The sequence below is a fragment of the Nothobranchius furzeri genome, chromosome 15, assembly GCF_043380555.1.
Source record: "Nothobranchius furzeri strain GRZ-AD chromosome 15, NfurGRZ-RIMD1, whole genome shotgun sequence".
Classification (NCBI taxonomy): Eukaryota; Metazoa; Chordata; class Actinopteri; order Cyprinodontiformes; family Nothobranchiidae; genus Nothobranchius; species Nothobranchius furzeri.
The window spans coordinates 34,417,177-34,442,027 of record NC_091755.1 but is presented as its reverse complement, the minus strand read 5'-3'; the positions used below and the strand labels follow the sequence as shown (position 1 = coordinate 34,442,027).

General features: G+C 43.5%; 1 protein-coding gene across 3 annotated transcripts in view; it reads right to left on the bottom strand.

Annotated features, from left to right (window-relative positions):
- bsna (bassoon presynaptic cytomatrix protein a) overlaps window positions 1-24,851 on the bottom strand; it is a 168,220-nt gene that overhangs the window by 129,977 nt on the left and 13,392 nt on the right. For all 3 annotated transcript variants that reach the window (XM_070544754.1, XM_070544755.1, XM_070544756.1), the window contains exon 2: window positions 4,280-4,901. In XM_070544754.1, the coding sequence (XP_070400855.1) occupies window positions 4,280-4,901 (622 nt within the window). The remainder of the gene's footprint in view (window positions 1-4,279; window positions 4,902-24,851) is intronic.

Here is a 24,851-nt window from a genome sequence, read left to right as displayed (position 1 = left end):
ACAGCAAGTTGATAAGCAAATAAATACATTGCTATATCTGGTGTTTGCACTCTTGGGTGTTTTACGGTAGGGCACACTTTCTACACTTATTACTGTAATATGCTTCCAGCTTTAGAAGAGTTTGTCATGTTGCTGTTATAGTTCTGAATGACTCATTAAATAAAAGATCATACCACCATTGACTCATTGTGCTGGTGAAGGTTCTCAGTCATCCAGGTCATGATAATCCCAAAGGGTTCAAATGAAGGCAACTGGACTTCTTTGGTTTCTTGAAAACATTTCGAGACGAACCTACTCTGGGTACCCCTAGTTTTAGCTCATCAAATACAATAGACAGCTACAGCTTAGAAGCTTGACTCTCTCATATTCCAGTTAGAATTGACAAAGATCCTTGGATGAGAAGCAAAACGTGTTCAAGAAACCAAAGAAGTCCAGTTACCTTCATTTGAACTCTGAATTGACTCATTATTCACTTCACCGACATTTCACTGGCATATCAAGTTGTTGGTGTTTGAAAAGGTACATTTTTAGAGTTTACTATTTGCTTCTAAATCATCGTTAGCATCTTTAGCTCAGCATTAGTTTCTAGCCTGCTTTACCTGATATTCCAACACATTCTCACACCCAAAGCATCTAAAACTGACGAAGGATGACCAAGCGTTTCATTGTGACGCGTTGGGAGCCCCAAAGCATCGGGAGGCATCGCGCTGTGCCAGAGCGTCTCTGTCTGATGCCCGCAGTAAAACGTAGATTTTAGTGAACTGTGACCTTTACTCTCTTGCAATTTACCCTTTCCCTCACCACCATCCTAACCTCAACCCTCTTGCACATGCAAAACTTTGTTTCTTGTTGTATCGTTCCTCTCAAACATGTTAACGGGAAATTTAGAATGAGAAACTGGGTTAAGGTTAGGATGGGGATGAGGGGAAGGTTAAATAAGTAGAGGTTAAAGGTTAAATGTCAGTGAAATCTCCGTTTCACTGCGGGCGTCGGAAAGAGACGCTTGGTCACTTTTCGTCAGTTTTAGATGATTTGGGTGTGAGAATGTGTTGGATATTAGCGTAAAACAAAAATATGTCGTGGCTTCTTGGGTGTACAAGAAATAACTTCTGGGTCGCTCCTGTTTATTGGCTTTGGTTCTTTAAACAACTTTGGAGCTTTTTGCCTGCCGGTGTCGAAATGCTGGTTCTGCAGCGTTAGCTTGGTGCAGACTTGGCAACCTCACAGATTGTAAACAGTAACAACATCCTTCTTTTGTTTGTTTTTTTAAAGGAGAAAATCTGGCGACCCCCAGCTGGTTGAGAATGAAATTTGTTTCAATATAACCTTCTTTCCAACATGACTGAAACATTAGCCTGTATTCTGATTATTTCGCTGTGTACTCCATACATATTGCTCCTTTAAATTGGTTTATGTGTTTCACTCCACGGTTTGTTCTTTTAATGTTAGAAGTTGATTAAGTTAGAAATCCCAACAACATCTGAGTTTCCTCTGCTTTCTAATTTATCTACTATCAGTGATTTGTTAATTTAAAAAAAAACTAACTGTGAGGTAGTAAGTATAAACATAACAATTGTTATTCACATTTACTTTTGTCCTAAACTAAGACCAACATGAAAACAAACCTGGTTTCATTATAAAAATTCTCTTTTTTATGAGAAAAGATTCAGAGCAGTTTTGAGTTGTTTATTATATTAAGGACAGTAAATCAATCAATCAGCTGTAATAATAACAAACAGTTTGCTTAAGCAATTGTTTTTCATGGCACAATAAAAGCTGAAGCTGAGCTACTTTGGAGGGTTTTGTGTATTTTGAGCATTTTATGGCTTTAGGTCAGAAAATCCTAAAACTTTAATTTGTAAATTATCTTCTTCGTGCCATTGATCATGTCAATCCCATGGTGCAAACCTTGGGCATCTCAGTATAAATAATAGAAATCAACCCTAACCCTCGTAGAGAAGCTGCTGGGCCTTAATGTGGTAGCATGCATTATAGTAAGAAGGTTTGCAGGGTGCAGACTGCAGGGACTGAGGGAACATTGATTTGCAAGGACAATGATGGAGAAGATAGTGAATGTTAATAGGACTATTGAGCTAATCTATAATTCATACCAACACAAACAACAGAGGGATGGTGCTGTTATCTGCAGAAGATGGAGGGGTGTTTCGTTAATGTTCAGGAAAATAAATCCTTTTGTGTTTGTAACTTATGTCCAAAGTGTGAGCACGTCAGGGCCATATGTCGATGGTCAGGGCTCTATCCAACAGAGATCATGTCTTTGTTTTATGTTGTTGTGTTTTTCATTTTGCCCTGGAAGAAATCCCCGAAGGCTCTTTCACTTAATTAACATCACAATTTATTGCTTCATGCATGAATTACGGTGTGTGTGTGTTCTGTTTGTTTGTGCAAATTGTGTGTGAAAGCTATCCTGATGACTCCATTTTTTGAAGTTGTTTGTGAGTTTGGCTGTGATCTGTGCGTTAAAATCGGTTTTAAGTTAACTCTAGAGCACATCAGTACTAAGTGTTCTTGCAGGGACAGGAAGTGTGTGTCCATGCGTGTGAATATCCATGAAGTGTTTGATGTTGTGTGTTTTTAACCTAACACAAGTGCAGAGCAAATCCCTAAGTGAGAGGCTTATCAACTCCTCCTTCCACTTTATTAGCATCATCCAGGAGTATTAAACCTCAGCACTCGCTCCATTCCTTCCCCGCTTTGACACAAACGCACTCCGTGTACGACTACATAGCGAGCAGAGATCAAAGTTAGGTCTTAAAGATAATCCCACATAATCCAGACACAAGCTGCTATACTGTAAATACAGTAGATGAACAAAGGAATCACAACTATGTGTTTGGCTGAGAATGACAATGATGTGGGGGGGCACATCCTGGAAACAAGCAGCAAAGTCGTGTTTGCCTAGCAATGATTTCACCAACTCCATCAAATTGGCATGGATGAACCATCTAATAAAGGTTGAAAAAGTGTGTCAGCAGTGATGCATTTTCTTCAGATTTCCCAGAATGCATCTGGGCGATACACTTTGGCCATGGAAAATGCGTGTGCTATTTTAAAGCAAGGGGGAAGCTCTGCCTGCCAGAAGTGAAGCCAAACCAGTGACAAAAATGGCAGTTCTCCCCTCATCCACTAGGGGCTGGCGCTATCAGGAGAAGGTTCCCATTGACTCCCATGTTAAAAAATATCACGACAGAAATAAACATGTTAATAATAATTTTACAGTTCAGTTGAAGTTTAATTTATTTACTGTGATGGCCACCAGTGTTGCTCGTGTGCCTACCAAAACAAAGACAGCGTTTTATGTTGATATGGCTGGGTTTTGATATTTTCAACCACATGCTGAATTCATCTTCTTTTCACTTAATTAAATAAGTTAATGAATAAATAAACATCTTCTTTTTTCCTTTTCCTTTTGCTTTCTGTGAGTACAAAGTTGTATCTCTCATCCAGGCATCATGACCTGTCGGTCTCACCTTGCTACGATAATTGGAGATTAAGGCCCTGTCCAAACGTAGCCGGGGATCTGCCAAAACGTAGATATTGTTCTACGTTTTGGCCTGTCATCCACATGAAAACGGAGTTTTTTCACACGAAAATGGATCTTTTTAAAAACTTCGGCCAAAGTGAAGATCTGCGTTTTCTCCGTTTTGGGTGTCTGCGTGTGGACGGACAAAACCGGAGTTTTAAGGTCCGCAACGTCACTTTCCGCGACAAAAAATGCTGACATCACGTGTGCGACCTGTGTTTACACTAGCCGACAGCATGGATGCCCTCAGAGCTGCGCTCGCTTTATCAATTGTCCAAGCGCTTTTTGCTTGTTTGTTTTTGCAAGCGGAATTACTGCTCCTTGTGGAAGACCACAGACGAAGGACGAGGTTAAGAACGGGGGAAGTACTGCTGCCTACAGGTCTGGCATGTCCTTAGCAACGTATTTATCCGGGTACGTGTGGACAGAGTTTTTTATTAAAACGAGGTGGTGTGGATGCACGTTTTTGGAGGGGTGGATATTCATTTTTTTAAAAAAACTGACTACGTGTGGACTAGGCCTCAGAGTTTCAGCAACATCTGGTTACCCATCACAAAATCTCCTTTTTCTTATTCTTCTTAGCTAAGCCATGCTTTACTTTCACTGCGCTCATTCATTTCTTAGGTTATCAATATTAAGTTAATCACATCATAGCGTATATATCGAAGGCTGCAAATATCTTCCACATGTCCCCAGAGGACCATTTTCCCACGTGCACATCGGGGCCTGACCTACCTCAGTAAGGTGAGGGTTGGGGTTGAATCCACACTGGTTGCACACCGTGGCCTTACACTGGGTGCAGGTGTTGTAGTTGGGTACAGCCGGGGGGTTGGACAGCTCGGTGGTGGTGCACACCGGACACAGTTTGCTGCTCGGCATGGGAGCAATCTGTGGCAGGGAGTAGGGTGAGGTGGGTGTCACACCGCGGTCAGGGGACACAGAGGGAGACCGGCCTGTGCGAGAGCCACTTGAACTGCTGAAGTCTACCTGGAGGTTTCGACGGGAGGCATGCTGACCGGGACTTTGACCCCCGTGGCCTCCCATGCCGGACCCAGCTGGAGCGTGACCCATCCCGTGTCCAGATCCCGGGCCCTGCCCCATGCCAGACCCCTGGCTGGCCTGCATGTGTCGAGGGGAGGTCGGGCTGTCGTGAGCGGCCAGCCGGTATGGTTCTCCAGCTCTGGACCCTATTCCCCCACCAGTACCCATGCCTGCTCCCATTCCCCCCATCCCTCCTCCACCCATTCCTCCTCCACCCATCCCTCCTCCACCCATTCCTCCTCCTGCCATTCCACCCATTCCTCCTCCTCCATGCCCTCCTTGTTGCACGCCTGGTTTGGGACTCCCCATCGGACCCCTGGAACAGAAGACAAGCAAAACAAAGCCGCTGTTAATGATCATGAAATGTTGCTTTGAGAGCAGCAGGGAAAGATTTTGACAGTGAGTGACTGTTAGTTAACTTTAGTTCATAAACAAAACAAGATCATTTCAGGAAGCTTCAGTTTGGGCAGCAACGTTCGTTTCCTCTTTCAGAAATCAGCCTTTTTGAAATTAAAATGAGTAATAATCAAAACCTTTAACAAAATAAAAGAATAAAAACATTTCATCCAATTAATCAATGCACGAAATTCCAGTTTTAAAGTGAAAAATGATTTATTTCCTTTCCAAACTTTTAAATACAGACTATTTCCCCCTTCCAGTCTTTTTCATTGTCTAACTTTCAATTTTCTTTTCAGCCGGGGCTAATAACAGCCATCTTCCACTGCTTTCCTTTCCTTTTCCTGATTGAATCACTTCTTTTTTAAGCTCCTGGCATTTTTCATTCCCACTCTTATAGGGTAAGTGGACCGCCGCTGACCCTGTTTGTCGTTCTCACACCACATCTAGCCCTCAAAGTCGCATCTGGTCCTTGTGCCATTCCTGCACTTTAAAAGCACTGTCGTAACTAAAACATCTGTCTAGTTTATAAATAGTTTATTAATAAAATCTAAAAAAATCAGTTGCATAATTTGGCAGAATTTGAAAAAAACTCCTTATTTGTTACGCCACGTGGCCCGACCAGTATTTTAGTTCTAAATCTGTTGGTTGATTTGGTTTACCAGGTTTCACCCTCAGATGAGAATGTTCCTTATTCCACCTCCAGACCTGCAGCAAAACAAGTCCATTTAGGTTAGTGGTGAATCCAAACCAAACATCTATTTCTTGCACCTCCTCCATTCCCACTATGCCTCTGTTTCTCCCCACTCAGGGCTGCTGACAGAATTGCTTTTGTACGGACCATTTATTTCCATCTGCCTCTCCTGCCTTCATTCTCTCCACCTCACCTCCCATTATTTCTCTGTTCCTTTCCCTTTCTCCTCTTTTCTCACTGCGTCTGAGAGCTACACACACACCACACAAATCGTTAAATCCACTCAAAAGGAAAATTATATCTATAGGGTTTTCACCGAAAAAAATCGTAGGCATGCTGATTGAAATCTTTGCAGATTCAACAAAGTCCCAACAGAAATTTCCTTTGAAACGTTGCTTTTTTACAAGTCTGTTTTGGAGCAGACATCATGTGCTATTTTAACATTACACGGACAAAGGCACAAACGGAAATGGGCATAGAGCGCTCTTCTGAACAGCCTCAGTTTGAGAAAATGTAGATTAGACAGGCAAGCTTATAGCTAGTCACAGTGGGAGTAGCTGCATGGTGGCGCAGTGGTTAGCACTGTTGCCTCGCAGCACGAAGGTTGCAGGTTGGAAACTCGGCTCGGCTGCGGCCTTTCTGCGTGGAGTTGCGTGTTCTCCCCATGCATGCGTGGGTTTCCTCCGGGTACTCCGGTTTCCCCCACAGATCACAACATGCCCTATAGGTTATAAATTGTAAGTCGCTTTGAATAAAAGCGTCTGCCAAATAAATAAACATAAACATAAGGGGGATTCTTCTTTTTTTAAAATATCTGTAACCAAAAAGAATTGCATTTATTCTGTCTAAAATGGTATGATCTCATAACCAGAGCCACACACTCAGCTGGAAGTGTGAGAGTCAGCTAGCTCCATTGCTAATTTCTGTTCCTATTAATATAATTATTTTTTGTATCTGCAAAAAATGTTTAATGTAATATTTGTTTTGTGTTTTGGTGCTTTTTGGTTCTGAACCTACATTGATAACCAGGCCCGTTGCAACAAGGCAATTGTCTGGGGGCCCTGAGTTGGCCAGGGGCCTCCAGACAATGGCTGTTTAATAAATAAGCACAACTGTGAAAGCTCAGTATGCTGCCCCTTTAATAGTTTAATAGGGAGATTTTAATACACATTTGTTTATGTTTTTTTAATGGGATAGTGGTGAGGTTGTTGCAAATGTTCAAATGTAAACATTACCAAGGGTGCAGCATTATAGGTGCAGTAAGCATATGTAAACAGTGTCTTCACTGTCCCAACTCTACTTAATTTATATAACGTTTAGGTGAACTTAATGTGTCTATGCTGTGGATCCTTTAAGTACAAGGGGTGGGAGCCCCCGCCATGTTGATTTAGCTTTGGGCCCTCAAATGTCTTGAAACGGCTCTGGTGACAATGCAAATCCTCTCAGAACTCATTTGTTTCTCTGCAACAGGGGCGGATTAAGGACTGAAGAACATCCAGGGCTTAACACACACACACACACGCACGCGCGCACACACACACACACACACACACGCACGCATGCATGCACGCACACACACACACACGTGACTCTCACTAGTCAACATCATATTTGTCTTGTACCACATAATTTTTAATCTGAAGCTACACATTAAGCATATTCAGGGCAGAGTATTGTTCCTGTTAGTGTTTAGTGTGAGACGATAGTAAATATTCCCTTTCTTTCTCCAACCACGTTACCTGATAGTAAGCTAACTTTAGGCAAACCAGCAGCACAACAAATATTTTCAAATAAGACTCACAAACACCAGTCTCATCAAAGCTGGGGTTCTGTCGTTGTACTTTTGGTCTAAAAAACGTCCTTATGTCCATCTTCACTCATGCGTTTCAGGCAGAGTGTAGAAGAAGCCGGCTGCTGAAGGGCTTCTTCTTCAGTGGTGGAGGCTCAGGCAGGCTGTATACAAACTACTGCCAGCTGCTCCCTCTCTGTTGGACTTTGGTACTGCATGTTACTTCCGCGTTTGAGATCCGGGGCTTTTCACTAAACATCCGGGGCTTCAGCCCAAGTAGCCGGGCCTAACACCGTCCCTGCTCTGCAACACTCTCACGCCCGCTTCACAATATCCAAGTGTAGTCCTTATAACAACTTTAAGATGTTAAATTTGAGGACTTTTATTTAATATCTTTATGGCTTTTCTTACTGCTCTTCTCCTGGCTTTTATCTCACTCACTCTGCTCACTCACACTGTTTTCTGCGACTTCACACACAATCCTCACTCTACTTTTAAATAGGCACATTATGTCATTTGACTAAAATTGTGAATCCAGTCGACAATCATAACCATTTCTGAATTTTCTCCGGCTGAGGTGGCTGATTTACTTGGCAGTCAGCCCTTTTCTCCTCCACGCTCCTCTAACAGATGATTCAGAACACAAACACACTAATTGCTGCTCCTATGGGCTCCTGGTTCAGATACATGCAAACACAAACTGAATGCATGCTAAAGAGAAGACTAAGACTGAATGAATACACCTTAATTTGAGCATGCATTTGCCCATTTTAGGACCCCTTTGTGTACGTTTGTAAAACCAAAATCTATCATCTTGCGGCGTGTTTGTCTTTTTAACACCTCAATGATAAATGACCTGCACTTGTATAGCGCCTCTCAGAGTAAGGACTCCAAAGTGCTTTACACTACAGTACATCATTCATCCATTCACACACACATTCACACACTGATAGTGATGAGCTACGATATAGCCACAGCTGCCCTGCGGCGCGCTGACAGAGGCGAGGCTGCCGAGCACAGGCGCCACCGGTCCCTCTGACCACCACCAGCAGGCAAGGTGGGTTAAATGTCTTGCCCAAGGACACAACAGCAGAATTCTCTGTCCGGAGCCAGGATCGAACCTGCAACCTTCTGATTACTGGACAACCCGCTCAACCTGTTGAGCTACTGCTGCCCCAATCTAAACTAACAGCTGAAATGTCTCACCAGCCTTCCTACGTGTCTACAGGAGTGATTCATCACTAAACGAAACACATCAGCTGTGTTCATGATCTAAAACATGCAGAAAATGTGCTGCAACCAGACTGCAATGCCAGGTATGTTCAGTCTAAAACAGCAGCTAGTCTGAAGTTGCAAGTGGAATATTATGGCCACAGGGGCGATAGGTGCTGTGGCCTTTCATTAACACTGTAAAAGGTCATTTTATCACAGACTGGCTCAAGAAAATCATTTTCAAATATGAAAAAGTTGCTAAGTATCCCTTCAAAGTCGCTATTACTAAAGTCCCAACACTGAAAAACATGGTGGAATTCCCCCACGTGACGTAATTCACTGAGCGCCATAAAAAACAGCTTTTTCTGGTCATTGAACACCTCATTTTGCATCATGCAGCAGCTCTTATGACACCACACTTTGACAATAAAAAACATTTGCTGATGCTAATGTGGGCGAATTTTGGTGCTGAACACGAGTTGTTTGTTCTTTCTGGAAAAGTAGAAATTGAATTAAAAAGTCTTGGTGAGAATCTGAAATCACGGCCAGCTTTAGGTTTAGTTAAAACTTAATTTACCTGGTTAGTGTGACTCTTCTTAGCTGGTCTGGCAATTCTTAGTCAGCATCTTTTGTAGAATTTGACATTTTCAAGCAAAGAAAAACACATCTAATAAAGACATACACACTCATACACACACACAGCTGCCTGGCCCTTTTCTAAGTGAGCAAAATCAATTATTCTGGGCGTATGAACAATTCTTCACACACAGAGAACACAACAGCAGGCACAGACTAAGTAACCATGAAATAAAAAAGCATGAATTGGATTTTCAAAATTTTATTCGTCAGGGTGACTCTGTGTGGTTTATTTGATGTTGACTCACCGGATCGTTAAAACGCTTTAAAAAAAGACGTTTCTGATCAGATTTTGGCTTTCAGTAGTCACATCAGTCACCGAACTGACTGACAGAGGAACCAGCTGAATGTAGACATGATTAACCTTCAAGCCTATTGACTGATACAGTCGCCAACTGGCTTCATGAGAGTTAAAAGAGCTAACTTACAGCCGATTGAATGGTTTTCAGCTGATTTAGGAGGGTGCTGGATGACAGGATTATAGCCTGGGGAGCAAAGCTGACAAACAATCGGACTCTCGCTCCTTTTGTCACCTCAGGCTCTGAAACGATAGCAGCCAAACTCTGCCAAATGGAGGCTGGTGTGAAAATAATCAAAAGGAAACAGAGTGAGATGAGAGAGGGCAAGGGGAGAGGGAAAAGCGCCACAGAAAGAATGTTTAACTTGCTGCTGCCGGGTTTCTCTCTGCAAACATTTATACAATCACATTTGTGGAGAAACAAACATGAAAAAAAATAAAACAATGTTTCTCTTTTTTACTGTGCCTGTCCAAAGGAACAGGATCATTTAAGCCCCAGCATCCTAACTGGAGTTATCTTTGGGTAACACTGTATTATAAAAGGAAAACCCCTGGTGACAGGTGAGAGAGTTGGGTTGGCACACACAAACAAAAGCAAGAGGTGAGGCGAGGTTAGAATAGTATAAGAATTAAAAATTTGTTTATGTTGATCAAATTCTAGTTTTTCAGATTAAATATTTGCTTCAGAACTCACGTAATGACAGTATTCTTCTATGTAACGCACAAAAGGGTCTATTTTTCACCATCCAATTGACACAACATAATCTTTCATGCACCTTTCATGGTAACACCATCTGGACTCCCAAAACAACCCTTTGCTCACTTATTTCAGTGTTAGCTCCCAATCATGTGATCTTTTGACACTGTTGATCACATCATCTTAATTAACAGACTTGGTGACTCGGTGGGGATCTCTGGAACTGTTCTAGACTGGTTTATGTAATGATGTGCATTGTTGTTTGGCTTGGTTGGTTCCGCAGTGTGTTGTGTTGCTGCACGGGCGTTTTTAGAGTACGCACCGTTATAGGATGCCGGCAGAGACTGTATGTTGGTGAAGTCTTGTTAATAAACCTTACTACCCCGTTGGGTAGGAAATAGATATTCTGGAGTTTGTCGTGAATTAGACCAGAATATAACATGGTGGCAGCGGAGTGAGCAGCACGGCCGGAGTGGACCCCGGGGAGACGCCTGACGAAGCGGTGTGCTATTGGCGGCTAAGTGAGTTAGCACCGCTGCGAGCCATGGAGGGCCTTAAAGCACCGCCGACGCTGCTGTTGGACTCCAGTAACGTATCGCGGACATGGAAGACCTGGAGGGACGAGTTTATGCTCTATGTGGAGCTGACCATGGACCCAGACGACGAACAGAAAAAAGTGAGCCTTTTCTGTTATCTTGTTGGGGTGAGCGGCAGGGAGCTGCTAGACACGCTAATGGGCGACACGTCGAGGGATCAGTGGACGGTTGAGGACATCGTCGAGAAGTTTGATAATCATTGCAACCCGGCCGTTAATGAAACTGTGGAGCGGTATCGATTCTTCACGAGAAACCAAGGCACCAGTGAGACAATCGACACCTATGTGACGGAGTTACGGCTGCTGGCGAGAACGTGCAATTTTGGTGTAATAAGAGACTCATTGCTTCGGGACAGGATTGTATGTGGCCTTAACAACCCGAGTTTGAGGGAGAGACTGCTGCGGGAGAAAAACTTGACACTGGATGCATGCATACAACTCTGCAGAGCCGCGGAGCTGTCGCGGGAAAACAGCAAAACCATTTCGGGAGCTACAGTGGAGGAGGTGCATGCTGTGCGTGTAGCTGCGCGCCAGACACAGTTCAGCGACGCAGTGGACTGTAAGTTTTGTGGCAGAACACATGAAAGGAAGAAGGAAAAATGTCCTGCATATAGGAAGAAATGTAAAAAGTGTGGCAGAGAAAACCACTTTGCAGTTAAATGCACAGTACATGCAGAGCAGACAAGAAGGTCGAATGTACACAATGTGACAGCATGTGAGAGTGATGAGTGTGAAGACGTTCTCTGTGTTACAGAGGCAGACACGCACGATTCAACTACAAAAAACACTGATAAAGTGAGAGACACCCGACTCTTTGCAGGCATGTTGATGGGCATAGAGATGGTAAATTTCCAGATCGACTGTGGGGCCAGTTGTAATGTAATGCCAATCCACATGCTAAGCCCCAACACTCAGTTGGAGGACTCACAGACAGTGCTGATGATGTACAACAGAAGTAAGATAAAGCCATTGGGAAAGTGCAAAGTTAAGTTACGTAACCCGAGAAATCAGAAACTGTATCGGTTGGAGTTCCAAGTGGTTGACAAAGACTGTAAAGTACCACTGCTGGGCAAGAGAGCCAGCAAAGCAATGAAACTCATAAAGGTGCACTATGAAAACATCCTGAAACTGGACAGCATCGTTACTTCAGAACCCCCTACAGCCAAGGAGTGGGACATAGATCAGATTAAGGCGGAATATGCGGATGTTTTCACAGGAGATGGCTGTTTGGAGGGAGAGTTACGGCTCGAAGTGGATGAAGCAGTGAAACCAGTACAGTTACCAAAACGGCGTGTCCCTATTGCAATGATAAAGCCGTTAAAAAAGGAGCTTCAAGATCTTCAGCGCAGAGAGATCATTACACCGGTTGAATGCAGCACTGACTGGATAAGTGGGATGGTTGTGGTCCAAAAGCAGAGCGGGGATTTAAGGGTGTGCATAGATCCAAAACCCTTAAACAAAGCCCTACAACGGAGCCACTTCCCATTGCCCACCATTGAGGACATTTTGCCGGATCTGTCAAAGGCTAAAGTGTTCTCTGTCTGCGACGTGAAGAGTCGATTCTGGCACGTGAAACTGGAGGAGGAGTCGAGCTACCTGACAACATTTTCGACTCCGTTTGGATGCTACAGATGGCTGAGGATGCCAATGGTGATAAGTCCAGCTCCGGAAGTGTTTCAGAGAAAGCTCACACAAGCTTTGGATGGTCTGGCAGGGATCTACATCATTGCAGATGATGTGCTGATCACGGGTCAAGGAGACACGGAAGCAGAAGCAGTGCAGGACCATGACGAGAAGCTGCGACAGTTTTTGTCCCGTTGCAGGCAGAAAAACATTAAGTTGAATGCAGACAAGTTCAAACTTAAACAGAAGGAGACTACGTACATTGGACATCAGCTGACATGCAACGGTCTGAAAATAGACCCAGAGAAGGTTAGGGCTATAGAGCAGATGCCCAGGCCGACAGATGTGAAGGCAGTGCAGAGACTGTTAGGGATGGTGAACTACTTAGCAAAGTTTTGCCCACATCTGTCTGATCACTGTGACTTACTGAGACGACTGACACACAAAGACAGTGAGTGGAATTGGACGACTCGTCATGACGATGCTTTCCAGAGACTGAAAGAGACTATAGCAGTGGCTCCAGTCCTGAAATACTACTGCCCAGAGGAAGAGCTGACAGTACAGTGTGATGCTTCTGACAAAGGATTAGGTGCAGCACTCATGCAGAAGGGTAAGCCTGTGGCTTTTGCGAGTAGAGCTCTTACATGTACAGAGCAAGGTTATGCCCAGATAGAGAAGGAGCTTTTGGCTGTTGTTTTCAGTTTGGAGAAGTTTCACCAGTACACTTATGGTCGTAAAGTGGTTGTACACAGTGATCACAAACCTTTGGAGACCATTGTAAGGAAACCGCTGTTGAGTGCACCCAAACGGTTGCAAAGGATGCTTATGCGCATTCAGAAATATGACTTAGATGTGGTGTATGTGCCAGGCAAAGACATGCTATTAGCTGACACGTTGAGTAGGGCATATCTTCCAGAGTGCGCACCTCAGGGCTCCATAGAGGAGGAAATAGAGAGCATTAACATGGTCACTCATGCACCCATCTCACCAGACAGATTAAACAGCATAAGGATTGCTACACAGGAGGACAAAGCACTACAAACCCTCATAGACACAATTCACAGAGGGTGGCCAACTGACAAAAGAGACATGGACGGTGACATCAGACCATACTTCTCGTTCCAGGATGAACTGAGTAGTCAGGATGGACTTGTCTTTAGGGGTGAACGTGTTGTTGTCCCGACTGTCATGAGACAACAGATCATAGCCAGACTGCACTCGACACACCTAGGTGTAGAAGGTTGCCTACAGAGACCCGGTGAGTGTGTGTATTGGCCAGGCATGAATGAACAAATTAAGACGTATGTGACTAAGTGTGACATCTGCAGGTCAGTAGATTACAGACAGCAGAAAGAGACTTTGGTTCCTCACGAGATCCCGACGAGACCATGGGCTAAGGTGGCCTCAGACCTGTTCATGTTTGACAACAAGGACTACCTTATCACAGTGGACTACTATTCAAACTTCTGGGAAATCGACTATCTCCCGGACACTAAGTCCACCACAGTGATTAGGAAGATGAAGGCCCACTTTGCCAGACAGGGCATCCCAGACCTTGTTGTCTCAGATAATGGACCACAGTATACGTCCGGTGAGTTTCTGAGATTTAGTCGACTGTGGGATTTTCAGCACAAAACATCTTCGCCAGGTTACCCTCAGAGTAATGGGAAGGCCGAATCAACGGTGAAGACAGCGAAAAGGCTGCTGCTAAAGGCAAAACTGGCGGGGCAGGACCCGTATCTGGCGATTCTGGACCATCGCAACACACCATCACAAGGCCTGGAGACCAGCCCAGCTCAGAGGCTGCTCAGCAGGAGAACACGGACGCTTTTGCCAACCAGGACGAGCCTGCTAAGGCCAAAAGTCATTCCTGCCCGGCGGGAGTTGCAGATGAAACAGAAGCGCAGAAAAGAGTGCTATGATCGGTCAGCACGTGACATGGACTCTTTGACGCTTGGGGACAGTGTCAGAGTTCAGCCTTTGGACCGCCACTCCACTTGGAGCAGGGGAGTGGTTGTTGGGGCTGTTGACCCGAGGTCCTATGAGGTTCGGTTGGATTCTGGGAGTGTCCTGAGGAGGAATCGGAGGCACCTGAGACATGCAGGCGTGATGGATCCAGACAATGCCATGACAGACACTGGGGCACTGAGCAGCTCAGTGACTGATCCGTCGGGAAGTCGTGAGCAGCGGATTGAGTCTGACGTGGTAACAGAGGGTATCAGGACACGGTCAGGCCGCAAAGTGGTTCCACCACTTCGGTACAAGGACTATGTGCCATAATGAGGACTTGACAGTCTTTACTGGTTGAGGGGAGAAGTTATGTGTTCTATGGACACACATGTCCACTACAGTTGCAGAAATGCATATGTTCGAATAGTGGAATGTTTTTGTGTTCTGGGAATGTTTTTGTGTTCTGTTAGTGTTTCATATTGTTTCTCCCTTAGTGAGAAGAAGGAAAAAAAAAAGAAAAAAAAAGAGAAGGGATGTAATGATGTGCATTGTTGTTTGGCTTGGTTGGTTCCGCAGTGTGTTGTGTTGCTGCACGGGCGTTTTTAGAGTACGCACCGTTATAGGATGCCGGCAGAGACTGTATGTTGGTGAAGTCTTGTTAATAAACCTTACTACCCCGTTGGGTAGGAAATAGATATTCTGGAGTTTGTCGTGAATTAGACCAGAATATAACAGTTTAGATCGTACCTTTCTAAGAGAAGTTACAGTGTCTGTATGGGGCGACGGTGGCACAGGAGTTAAGTGCTCGCCCCGTAATCGGAAGGTTGCAGGTTCGAGTCCCGCTCAGTCTGTCGCTGTCGTTGTGTCCTTGGGCAAGACACTTAACCCACGTTGCCTGCTGGTGGTGGTCGGAGGGACCGGTGGCGCCAGTGCTCGGCAGCCTCGCCTCTGTCAGTGCGCCCCAGGGCAGCTGTGGCTACATTGTAGCTCATCCCCACCAGTGTGTGAATGTGTGTGTGTGAATGGGTGAATGACTGATTGTGTTGTAAAGCACCTTGGGGGGTTCCAGGACTCTAGAAGGCGCTATATCAAATACAGGCCATTTACCAAATCATGTCAGATTCTACTGATCTGTTCAATGGGGCACCCCAAGGCTCTGTTTTGGGTCCACTGTTGTTTCTGCTGTACACACACCCTCTTGGATAGACACTTGATTCTTTTCATAATGTCTCTTATCACCTATATGCAGATGATATTCAGCTGTATTGTTCCGTTAAGTATTCTGAGCTCTACAAACTGTCTGATTTACTAGAGTGTCTTTCAGCTACCACCATCTGGCTAGAAGATAACTTCCTCCAGTTAAACTCTGAAAAGACTGAATCTCTGATCATGGCCCCTAAGAGCATGGCTCCCCTTAGTCAAAAACTTGGTCATTTATCCTCTGCCGTCAAGACAAACTTACGGAATTTGGGTGTTATTTTTGACCAATCAATGTCTCTTGAAGATCACTCAAAAACGTTGGTCCGAAACAGTTTTTATCCTTTAAGAAATATCTCCAAACTGTGAAGTTGGTGTCAAAATGTGAACTTGAAATGGTCATCCATGCCTTAATCTCCTCCCGTCTAGATCACTGTAACACACTCTTCACATGTTTTAACAAAAAGCCCTTGAACGCCTTCATTTGGTCCAGAACTCTGCTGCGAGGCTCCTAACTGGAGCAACCAGAAGAGCACACATCACTCCTATTCTGACGTCTCTGCACTGGTTAGCCGTTAACTTTAGAGTTAATTTTAGAATCCTGATTATAACCCCTGGGGGAGCGCGAGCTGCCGCTAGGGGGTGCGCGAGATGAAAAGTGTAATGGCTGCGGAGCTCAGAGAAGTCTGTCATATGTCACTATTAGCGTAGAAACTCATTTGTGGGTGGGCCAAAGAAAAAGTAAGTGGGCACAATAAATGTAATTGAAAACAAGTATATTTTTGCGCGCGCGCACGTCCTCCACATGTGCCATGGCTTCATAATAACAATGCGCCGAGCTTCAGCACTCTGGCCTGCGCACGCCGATATGTTCCGTCGCGCGCGTGCGTGTCCTCCACGTGTGCCCTAACTTCATAATAACAACAATGCGCCGAGCTTCAGCACTCTGGCCTGCGCACGCCGATATGTTCCGTCGCGCGCGCGCGTGTCCTCCACGTGTGCCATAGCTTCATAATAACAATGCGCCGAGCTTCAGCACTCTGGCCTGTGCACGCCGATATGTTCCGTATTTGATCATTTTTAACGGTGTTGGAGGAATCTGAAGGTGGTGAGTCATTCTGGTAGATTGTAATTAACACCTGTCTCATGCAGGTGTTCTGACGTTGTAAACCTCACACACAGAACATTGTGGATGTAACAAAATAACAAGAAATGATTCCCATTCAGGCTATTAACAGCACGCTGAAGATCTGAAGTTCAGAGTGCGTCTGTCAGAGGTCAGACACGTTCCGGCTGAACCACGGCTCACAGGTGCACAAGTGAGCACATCTGGGCTGGGCAGAAGTCATTTTACAACATTGGTTTAAATAGCGCGAGACGCGGTGACTTGCGCGGCTGTGCCGCGAGCGCGTGCGCGCGCACACACACACACGCACACAGATTCAATAAGCGCACACGCTGCTTTAACTCCGGCAGCCGTCAGACTGAAGGCAGAAATGAATGCTGCCTCCACCGTGATAAAAACTTTTAAGAGGTTATTTTTCATTCAAGGTCAAATTAAGATATTAGCTTCTGGGATGAGTCGGGTCCGCTCCAGCCAGTGACTCCTCATGAACCTGACCACAACTCACGTTACTGCAGCACTTATTCCAGTCAGCGTGGCAGCGGATCACAGATTCAGCCACACCATAAAACAGCAATAAGTCGGTCTGAGGTAAAAGTGAACCTCATGGCTACATCTTGTCCCCTATTGACATTTGATTACGCACAAGTAGGTGATCAGTTCAGGTTTACGCAGAGCAGAAGGAAGGAGAGCGCTCTGGCCGCACAGGTTAAACGTTCCTACTTTAAGAAAACCGTTAAATTGCATTGTTTATGTGCTACCTGGGCACTCTAAATATTTATTCAAAATGAAATCAAAGGAAATTGTAATGGTATCGAATGTTTATTAATTACTATTTAAAAAATGAAAGTGATGGGGATTTTTTTTAACCCTCTCTGTTTAGCTTGACATCTGATATATATATATATATATATATATATATATATATATATATATATATATATATATATATATATATGTGTATATATATATATATATATATAGCCATGCCCCGATGTGGGGGCGGGGGGGGGGGGGGGGGGTGCGTCGACATGGTCGGGACATAGAAGGGGGTGCGCGGCTAAATAAGTTTGGGAACCACTGCTCTACATGGTCAAGCTCCTCCCTATATTACCGAACTATTAAAGCCTTATGCCCCAACCCGAGCCCTCAGGTCCACCCACCAGAACCTTCTAGAAGTTCCAAAGACCAGATCTAAAAGTCGAAGTGATCGCTCCTTCCAGGCTGTTGCACCCCGACTCTGGAATGATCTTCCTTTATTCCTACGTAGCATTTACAGTCTGGACACTTTTAAAAAACAGCTAAAGACCCTTCTATTTAAAGCTGCTTTTACCTAATCCTAATAAAAGATAAGGATCTTTTATTTTCTTATTTTTAACTCAAATTTGCAATCTTTCATCTTTAATGACAATTTATAATTTTATGACTTTATTCTTTCTGATGTTAATCTAATTCTGTTTTGAGAGCATTTTGATTTTACTATGTTATGTTGTTTTATTTTGTTTTGATCTATATGAAGCACTTTGTGATTCTATGTCTGTGATAAGTGCTATATAAATAAAATTTACATACTTACATCACATATCTTCATATCTTTTCATGTATAATTATTAGTTTAGGAAAAATTATTAAATTCATTTTAAAACTATATACTGATTCTGTCTGAATTAATACGAAGTGTGTTTATGGTCCCTAAAGAAGCAAAGAACCAGAGAATCTTCTGATTAAACATCCAAAGATCAATCAGATTGATATTTCATATTTATATGGAATCATCACATCTTATTGGTCATAATTAATATGTAGTGATAATGTCAATCATTAATCACGCTACATCTATATACACTGCAAAAACTGATTTTCAAGAAAGTAATTGTTCCTAGCAAATAAATCTAAAGCCTACTTCACACTGGTGGCATCAGCGGTGCGGAACGGTAGCGGAATGTCGCTGCTTCAAAGAGAATCCATTGTAGTCTACAGAGTTAATCCAAACTGTCCGTGACACAGAAATCACACTCTCTTTCAGTTCGGTAACTTTCAAAATAAAATGTTATTGCAGCAATGCAATTACATATCTTTGTAGATTACATCAATACATATGACCTAACAGCTTATTTACACCCAGCATCTTTTGAGAAATGCAACGGTGTTTTTTTTTTCATGGCTTCAATCCTGGCAGTGGAGACAAACAACATCAGCAGGTGATATCAAAGGGGATTTCCACCTTCTTCTTCTTTTTGGTTTAATGGCGGGTGGCATAAACAAACCGTGACTTTTGAAGTCTCGAGAGATTTTGTGATCTAGCAAGGTTGGGGAGAAGCTGCTCCACGGCTGAGACGCTCCAGATATGGACTGGCACGCCATTGAAGCATGCGAGTAAACTGTTCCGCTGCCGTTCCGTGCTGCTGATGCCTCCAGTGTGAAGGAGTGAGAAGCCCAGCAAATAAACTATGCTTACCCCTTTAGCAGATTTGATTTAAGCCTAATTTATACTTCTCCATCTGTGGTGGGACAGAGACATGCAACGACATTATGCATCGACGCAAGAGCCCTCCGGCTGGCTCGCAGAGGGTGACAGAGACACGCCCCTATTTTTAACTATCCATCAAAAAATACGGAAACCGCAAGCTTGTGATTGGTTGGGATGCTGCTTTTTTGTCAACAGGCTAGTCAAAAAGTAAAAAAGATATTTATCAGCAGACCTAAAAAAGATTGAAGAACATATCAAGGAAAGAGTCTGAAAATATGAACGTTTATTCACCCGTGGCTGAAGGAGTACAAACTACGGAGCAAACGTGAACGGAAATGACGAGTTTAGAGGTGGCGACCGCATGAAGAGGTGGAGGAGAATGAAGGACAAATTTGCCCGTGTTACGTATAAAGTCTCTAAAATATATAAACACATTAGTAAATACACTATCGTGGACCAGAAACATGAGTGTTATTGTGGAATATCTATTTTGTAATTATTTTTTGGAGTGTATTTCAGTCTAATTTGATTAGCTGTGTGTTATTACATATAAAACATGACAAATAAATACATAAAAGCTCAATAAGTCCACATAAAACATATATGTGCAAATAATAAAGCACGATACACATTACCAAGTCCATTAAATTTCTTTTGGTTTGTTATGACCTTTGTTTACAGAGCTGCTTATTTAGCTTTTACTTTATAATCACTAAAACAACCAACAGGCCCATGAGCAGATCGACACGCGCCCAGCAGCACTGTGCTCTGGGTAAGTGAGACAGTCACAACTAGCATTATTCCAACAGACAAACTAACTTATATGAGAGGAAAAATCCCTCCAGTGCATGTTGGAACGTGGTCACGGGTGAAAATCAGACAGAAACTAAAACACTCCTGAGTATTCTCTAAAATCAGAGACATATTTTAAAAACAGATGGGACAAAATAGCAATTAAGAAAATAAGCTACCTTCCTCAGAAAAATTGAGAAAACGTTGAATAACTGTGACATTTTCATCTCAAATTCACTGGCAATCATCACTTTAGGATGTCATTTGTATTTATAAACTTGGAAATCGAACATGAGCTGCTATTTTGCACACTTGTGATCTGTAATCCACCTTCCCTCTGACACTCATTTGATTTTCCAGAAAATCTTCAGCTAATTATCTAAAAATCATTAACAGAATTTTATTTCAAACGAACCATGAAGTCGGTAATGAGGTTAGAAGTTTCGGTGCTCGGCGAGTTCGATGTTTCTATGACAACGTTGGACTCTTACACACATTCACACACACTTTCAAATGTTATTTCCACAACCAGCAGTCTATTTGGTCCACCAGCAGCAGCAGCCCCAGCAGCAGGCTATTTCATGCTGCGTGCCTAATAAAAGGATTAATTTGTGCTTTTCAGGCTCCAAATGGGCAATAAATGGGACAGAAGGTTCTAAATGGAGAGCACCTCACAAGCAACAATTTCTCTTTATTGACATAAAATTGCTGTAAATAAGGAAAAAGAAGCTGTTAATAGAATTTGGTATCTTCAGTCTTTCTCTTAAATCCTAATAGAAATGAAGTTTTTTAATGGTTTTTATTTAAATGAGCAATAACGAGATCCATCCGTTGTTTGTTAAAAGAGCAAATTTCACCAGAGTACACCTAAAATTTAGAATAACACGATAACCAAGCATATCAGACACTAACTGCATTAGCTTCTGGTACTAATAAGTGACAGACCGTGATTCACACAGCCAATTAAACTAACATCCACAACCTTGAGCAAATGAACGTCGTTACACTTACTAATGAAGACGTAATATATAACCTGTACACTGCAGCAGATACTTGGAGCAAACCAACAAACAGGTCATTCAAGGATCATACACTGTAAATATGAAATGTTGAATTTACTTATATTCACTCATAGTTTTGACATAACAACCTCTAACAACATAAATGACTCTACATTAAAGCAGCTAGGTTTAGTGCAACCAGTTGACATGACTTGTTTAAGTAATTTCAACAGTTAATTTCTTAGAGTATATTTCTTGGTCTTAGTCAGTATATTTAGAGCGTCACTGAGTTAATCATTCAGCGAGGGCATAAAAGCGTCTGAAATGTTGCATGCAATGAAAGATGTGTGCTAATTTGCACATGCATGGGTGCACATGATGTGTTTTTTATCTGTGTGAACTTGCACAAAAACGTGGAGGCAAAAAATAAAACAAAACAAAGGAAAGGAAAGAGGCTGCATTAACACTAGAGCAGGTATAGTGGTTAGCTACTACATTTAGGTGTTTTTTATCAAACATTTTTTAATGATTATTTCCAATTATAATGGGTCACTCTGAACTTTTCACGCAGGCTGAACATGAAATTAGTCTCCTACACCTATCTCCTGCATTAGCTTCTGATAGAACATAGATGGTGAATTTTTAGGATTAGTAAAGCCTGACAGTCACACTGGACTCACGACGGGGAAGGCTGTTGTTGGTTTAGCACCCAGGAAACAGCAGAGAATGTCTTGGCTAGTGTAAGCTAACTTTTAGCATTAGCAACTCCACCACACAGCAGAACTTCTCCAGGCTTTTGTTATTTGTTGAGATAAAACATCAACGTTGCAAGTCAGTGGTACAGTTGCGTTGTTGTTATCCAATCCAAGAGGAGATATTCAAATACCACAGCCTAGTGAACTAGACCAAATTCTTGCTTTGCAAAGTTTCACATGTATAGTCTGGCTTGCCAGGCTACAAATACCAGCAAATAAGGTAAAAACAGAAACTTTGCTACTCTGTGTATAAGATAAGATAAGAACAGGAAAACATTGGAGCTAGAAAAGAAACACAGAACATAACAAGGAGGATCATGAAATAAGATGCCAAAACCTGCTATCTGAAGCTCAGCTGTGATGTGGCTCACTTCTAGTTCCTGGAAATGGTGCACCAGTGTTTTTTGTCCCCCGAGTACGACCTCCAAGGCATTCCTACTAGAGACCACTGCAAATGTGTCTCCCGCCTTTAAATATTGTTTCTTTTTTCTGGAAAGGGCTGCATGTATTTGCAGCAGTCTTCTCTAACTGGATTCCTTTCATAAAGTTACTATTACTATGTGGACAAGCAGCGGTGGAAGAAACCTTTACCTTGCTTGAATGTACATTCCCAAGTTTGATCAATGGTTTGATTAGGTTTAATTTCCCACCTACACTATTATGATGATTGCACTTGTGCAGAAACAAAAATTACACCCATGGTTCAATCCTTCAAACACTCCTGCCTCACTCTAAAAATGTGCAGTTTCATTTTCTCTTCTTTTCGCTCCGTACCCATCCACTTTTGCAAATGGAAGAGCTTATGCAGCTTTGCAAGATTTTTGAAGTAGCAGTCGCCTTTTTTTCTAATACATCTGACTTTTTAAGAATTTTTCACACCAGACTTTTGTAATTTGTCTTTCGTGTTAAAAACACAAAGTGCATCTAAAAGTGATTGGACCTAATAATGTGATAAATGTCAAATGACCTGTATTTGTATAGCGTCTTATTAGGGTTCTACAACCCCCCAAGGCACTTCACAACACAATCACTAATCTACTCATTCACACACGGGCAATGATGAGCTACAATAATAAATTAGTACGTTTTATTTACATAGCACTTATCACAGAGATAGAATCACAAAGTGCTTCACACATAAAATCATAATGATCTCAAAATAGAAATAGATTAACATCAGGGAAAAAAAGTCATAAAATTATCAAATTATAAATTTTCATAAACAGATGAAAGATGACTACAAGTTTCAGTTAAAAGTAAGAAAATAAAAGGTTTAGGTTAAAGTAGCTTTAAATAAAGGGGTCTTTAGCTGTTTTTTAAAAGTGTCCAGACTGTTAATGCTACGTAAGGATAAAGGAAGATCATTCCAAAGTCGGGTGCAACAGTCGGGAAGGAGCGATCACCTTGACTTTAGTGTCTGGTCTTTGGAACTTCTAGAAGGTTCTGGTGGGTGGACCTGAGGGCTTGGGTTGGAGCATAAGGCTTTAATGGTTCAGTAATATAGGGAGGAGCTTTGAAAGTTGTGGTCAGGATTCTAAAATGAACTCTAAAGTTAACGGGTAACCAGTGCAGAGACGTCAGAATAGGAGTGATGTGTGCTCTTCTGTTTGCTCCAGTTAGGAGCCTCGCTGCAGAGTTCTGGACCAACTGAAGGTGTTCAAGGGCTTTTTTGTTAAAACATGTGAAGAGTGTGTTACAGTAATCTAGACGGGAGGAGATAAAGGCATGGATAACCATTTCAAGTTCATGTTTTGACACTAACCTTGTCAGGTTGCAGCGCCTCCTCCCTCATATCACTCACACCTGTTACCATTCATCTCATCATCTCATCAGCCTACTTAATCATATCCCACTCACCTATCAGATGCTCAGTCATTGACGCCTCGACGTCTCTCCTCGAGCTCCTCAATCAGCCTTGCTCCTTAGCAAATCAGTTGGACTCTCTCCTCAGCTCATGGACTTTCTCCCTGGCTCCCGCATTTGGGTTGACCAAAACACCACTCCGCTGGATGCGCGCTCAGCTCTCTCTCCAGATCGTGACAGAATGACTGAGCCTCTGATGGCCGACCCAGGGGAAGTTACACAGCTGAGAGCTGTAGTTGCCCACTTACGATCTGTGGTGGAGCGCCAACAGACCCGCCTCGATTCTCTGCTGAAGATGGTGGTGCAGGTCTCCATGATGCTCACCACGATGCAGCGTCATGTCACGGACGTGGGGGCAATGTCCCGGATTGCTGCACCGGACAAGTGGGACAGCGTTCATGGCCGCCCCGACGGTCTCCTCACCACCTTGGACATGACCTTTGCCTGTCAACCCACACGTTACTCCACCCACCAATTCCGAGTGGCCTTCCTCATCTCTTTATTGACTGGGCAGGCCCAAGAATGGGCGGCCTCCCTCTACAATGCGGACTCCCCTGCCTGTTCGGACTACACTCTTTTTGTAAAAGAACTGAAAATGACTTTTTGTCCTCCCAGCAGCGAGACTGGTGCTGATGCACGACTCCTCCAGCTACGCCAAAAGAACTGCTCAGTCTGCCAATATGTATCTGAGTTCCGCACACTGGTGGCAGGTTTGACATGGGGTGATGCCGCCCTCCATTCTATCTTTTTGGAAGGTCTTGCTGGTTATGTGCGAGACGAGATGGTGGGCCATGAGACACCGAAGACACTGGATGATACCGTCGACCTGGCCCTCCAGATAGACCAATGGGTGATGGTTCGTCCTCGCACCGCCACAGCTCCCAGCGCTGCTACCCGCCAAACTCCACAAACTCCACCGGAGGAACAACAAGCCACAGAACCTATGGTCCTTGGAGGCCTGCCCCGTTCAGAACGAGAGAGACGCTGGCTCCAGGGTCTTTGTGCCTACTGTGGTTCCCCCCAACACCGGCGACGTCTCTCCTCGAGGTCCTCAATCAGCCTTGCTCCTTAGCGAATAAGTTGGACTCTCTCCTCAGCTCACGGACTTTCTCCCCGGGCTCCCGCATTTGGGTTGACCAAAACACCAGTCTCTGTGGCTGCGCTGGACACGCGCT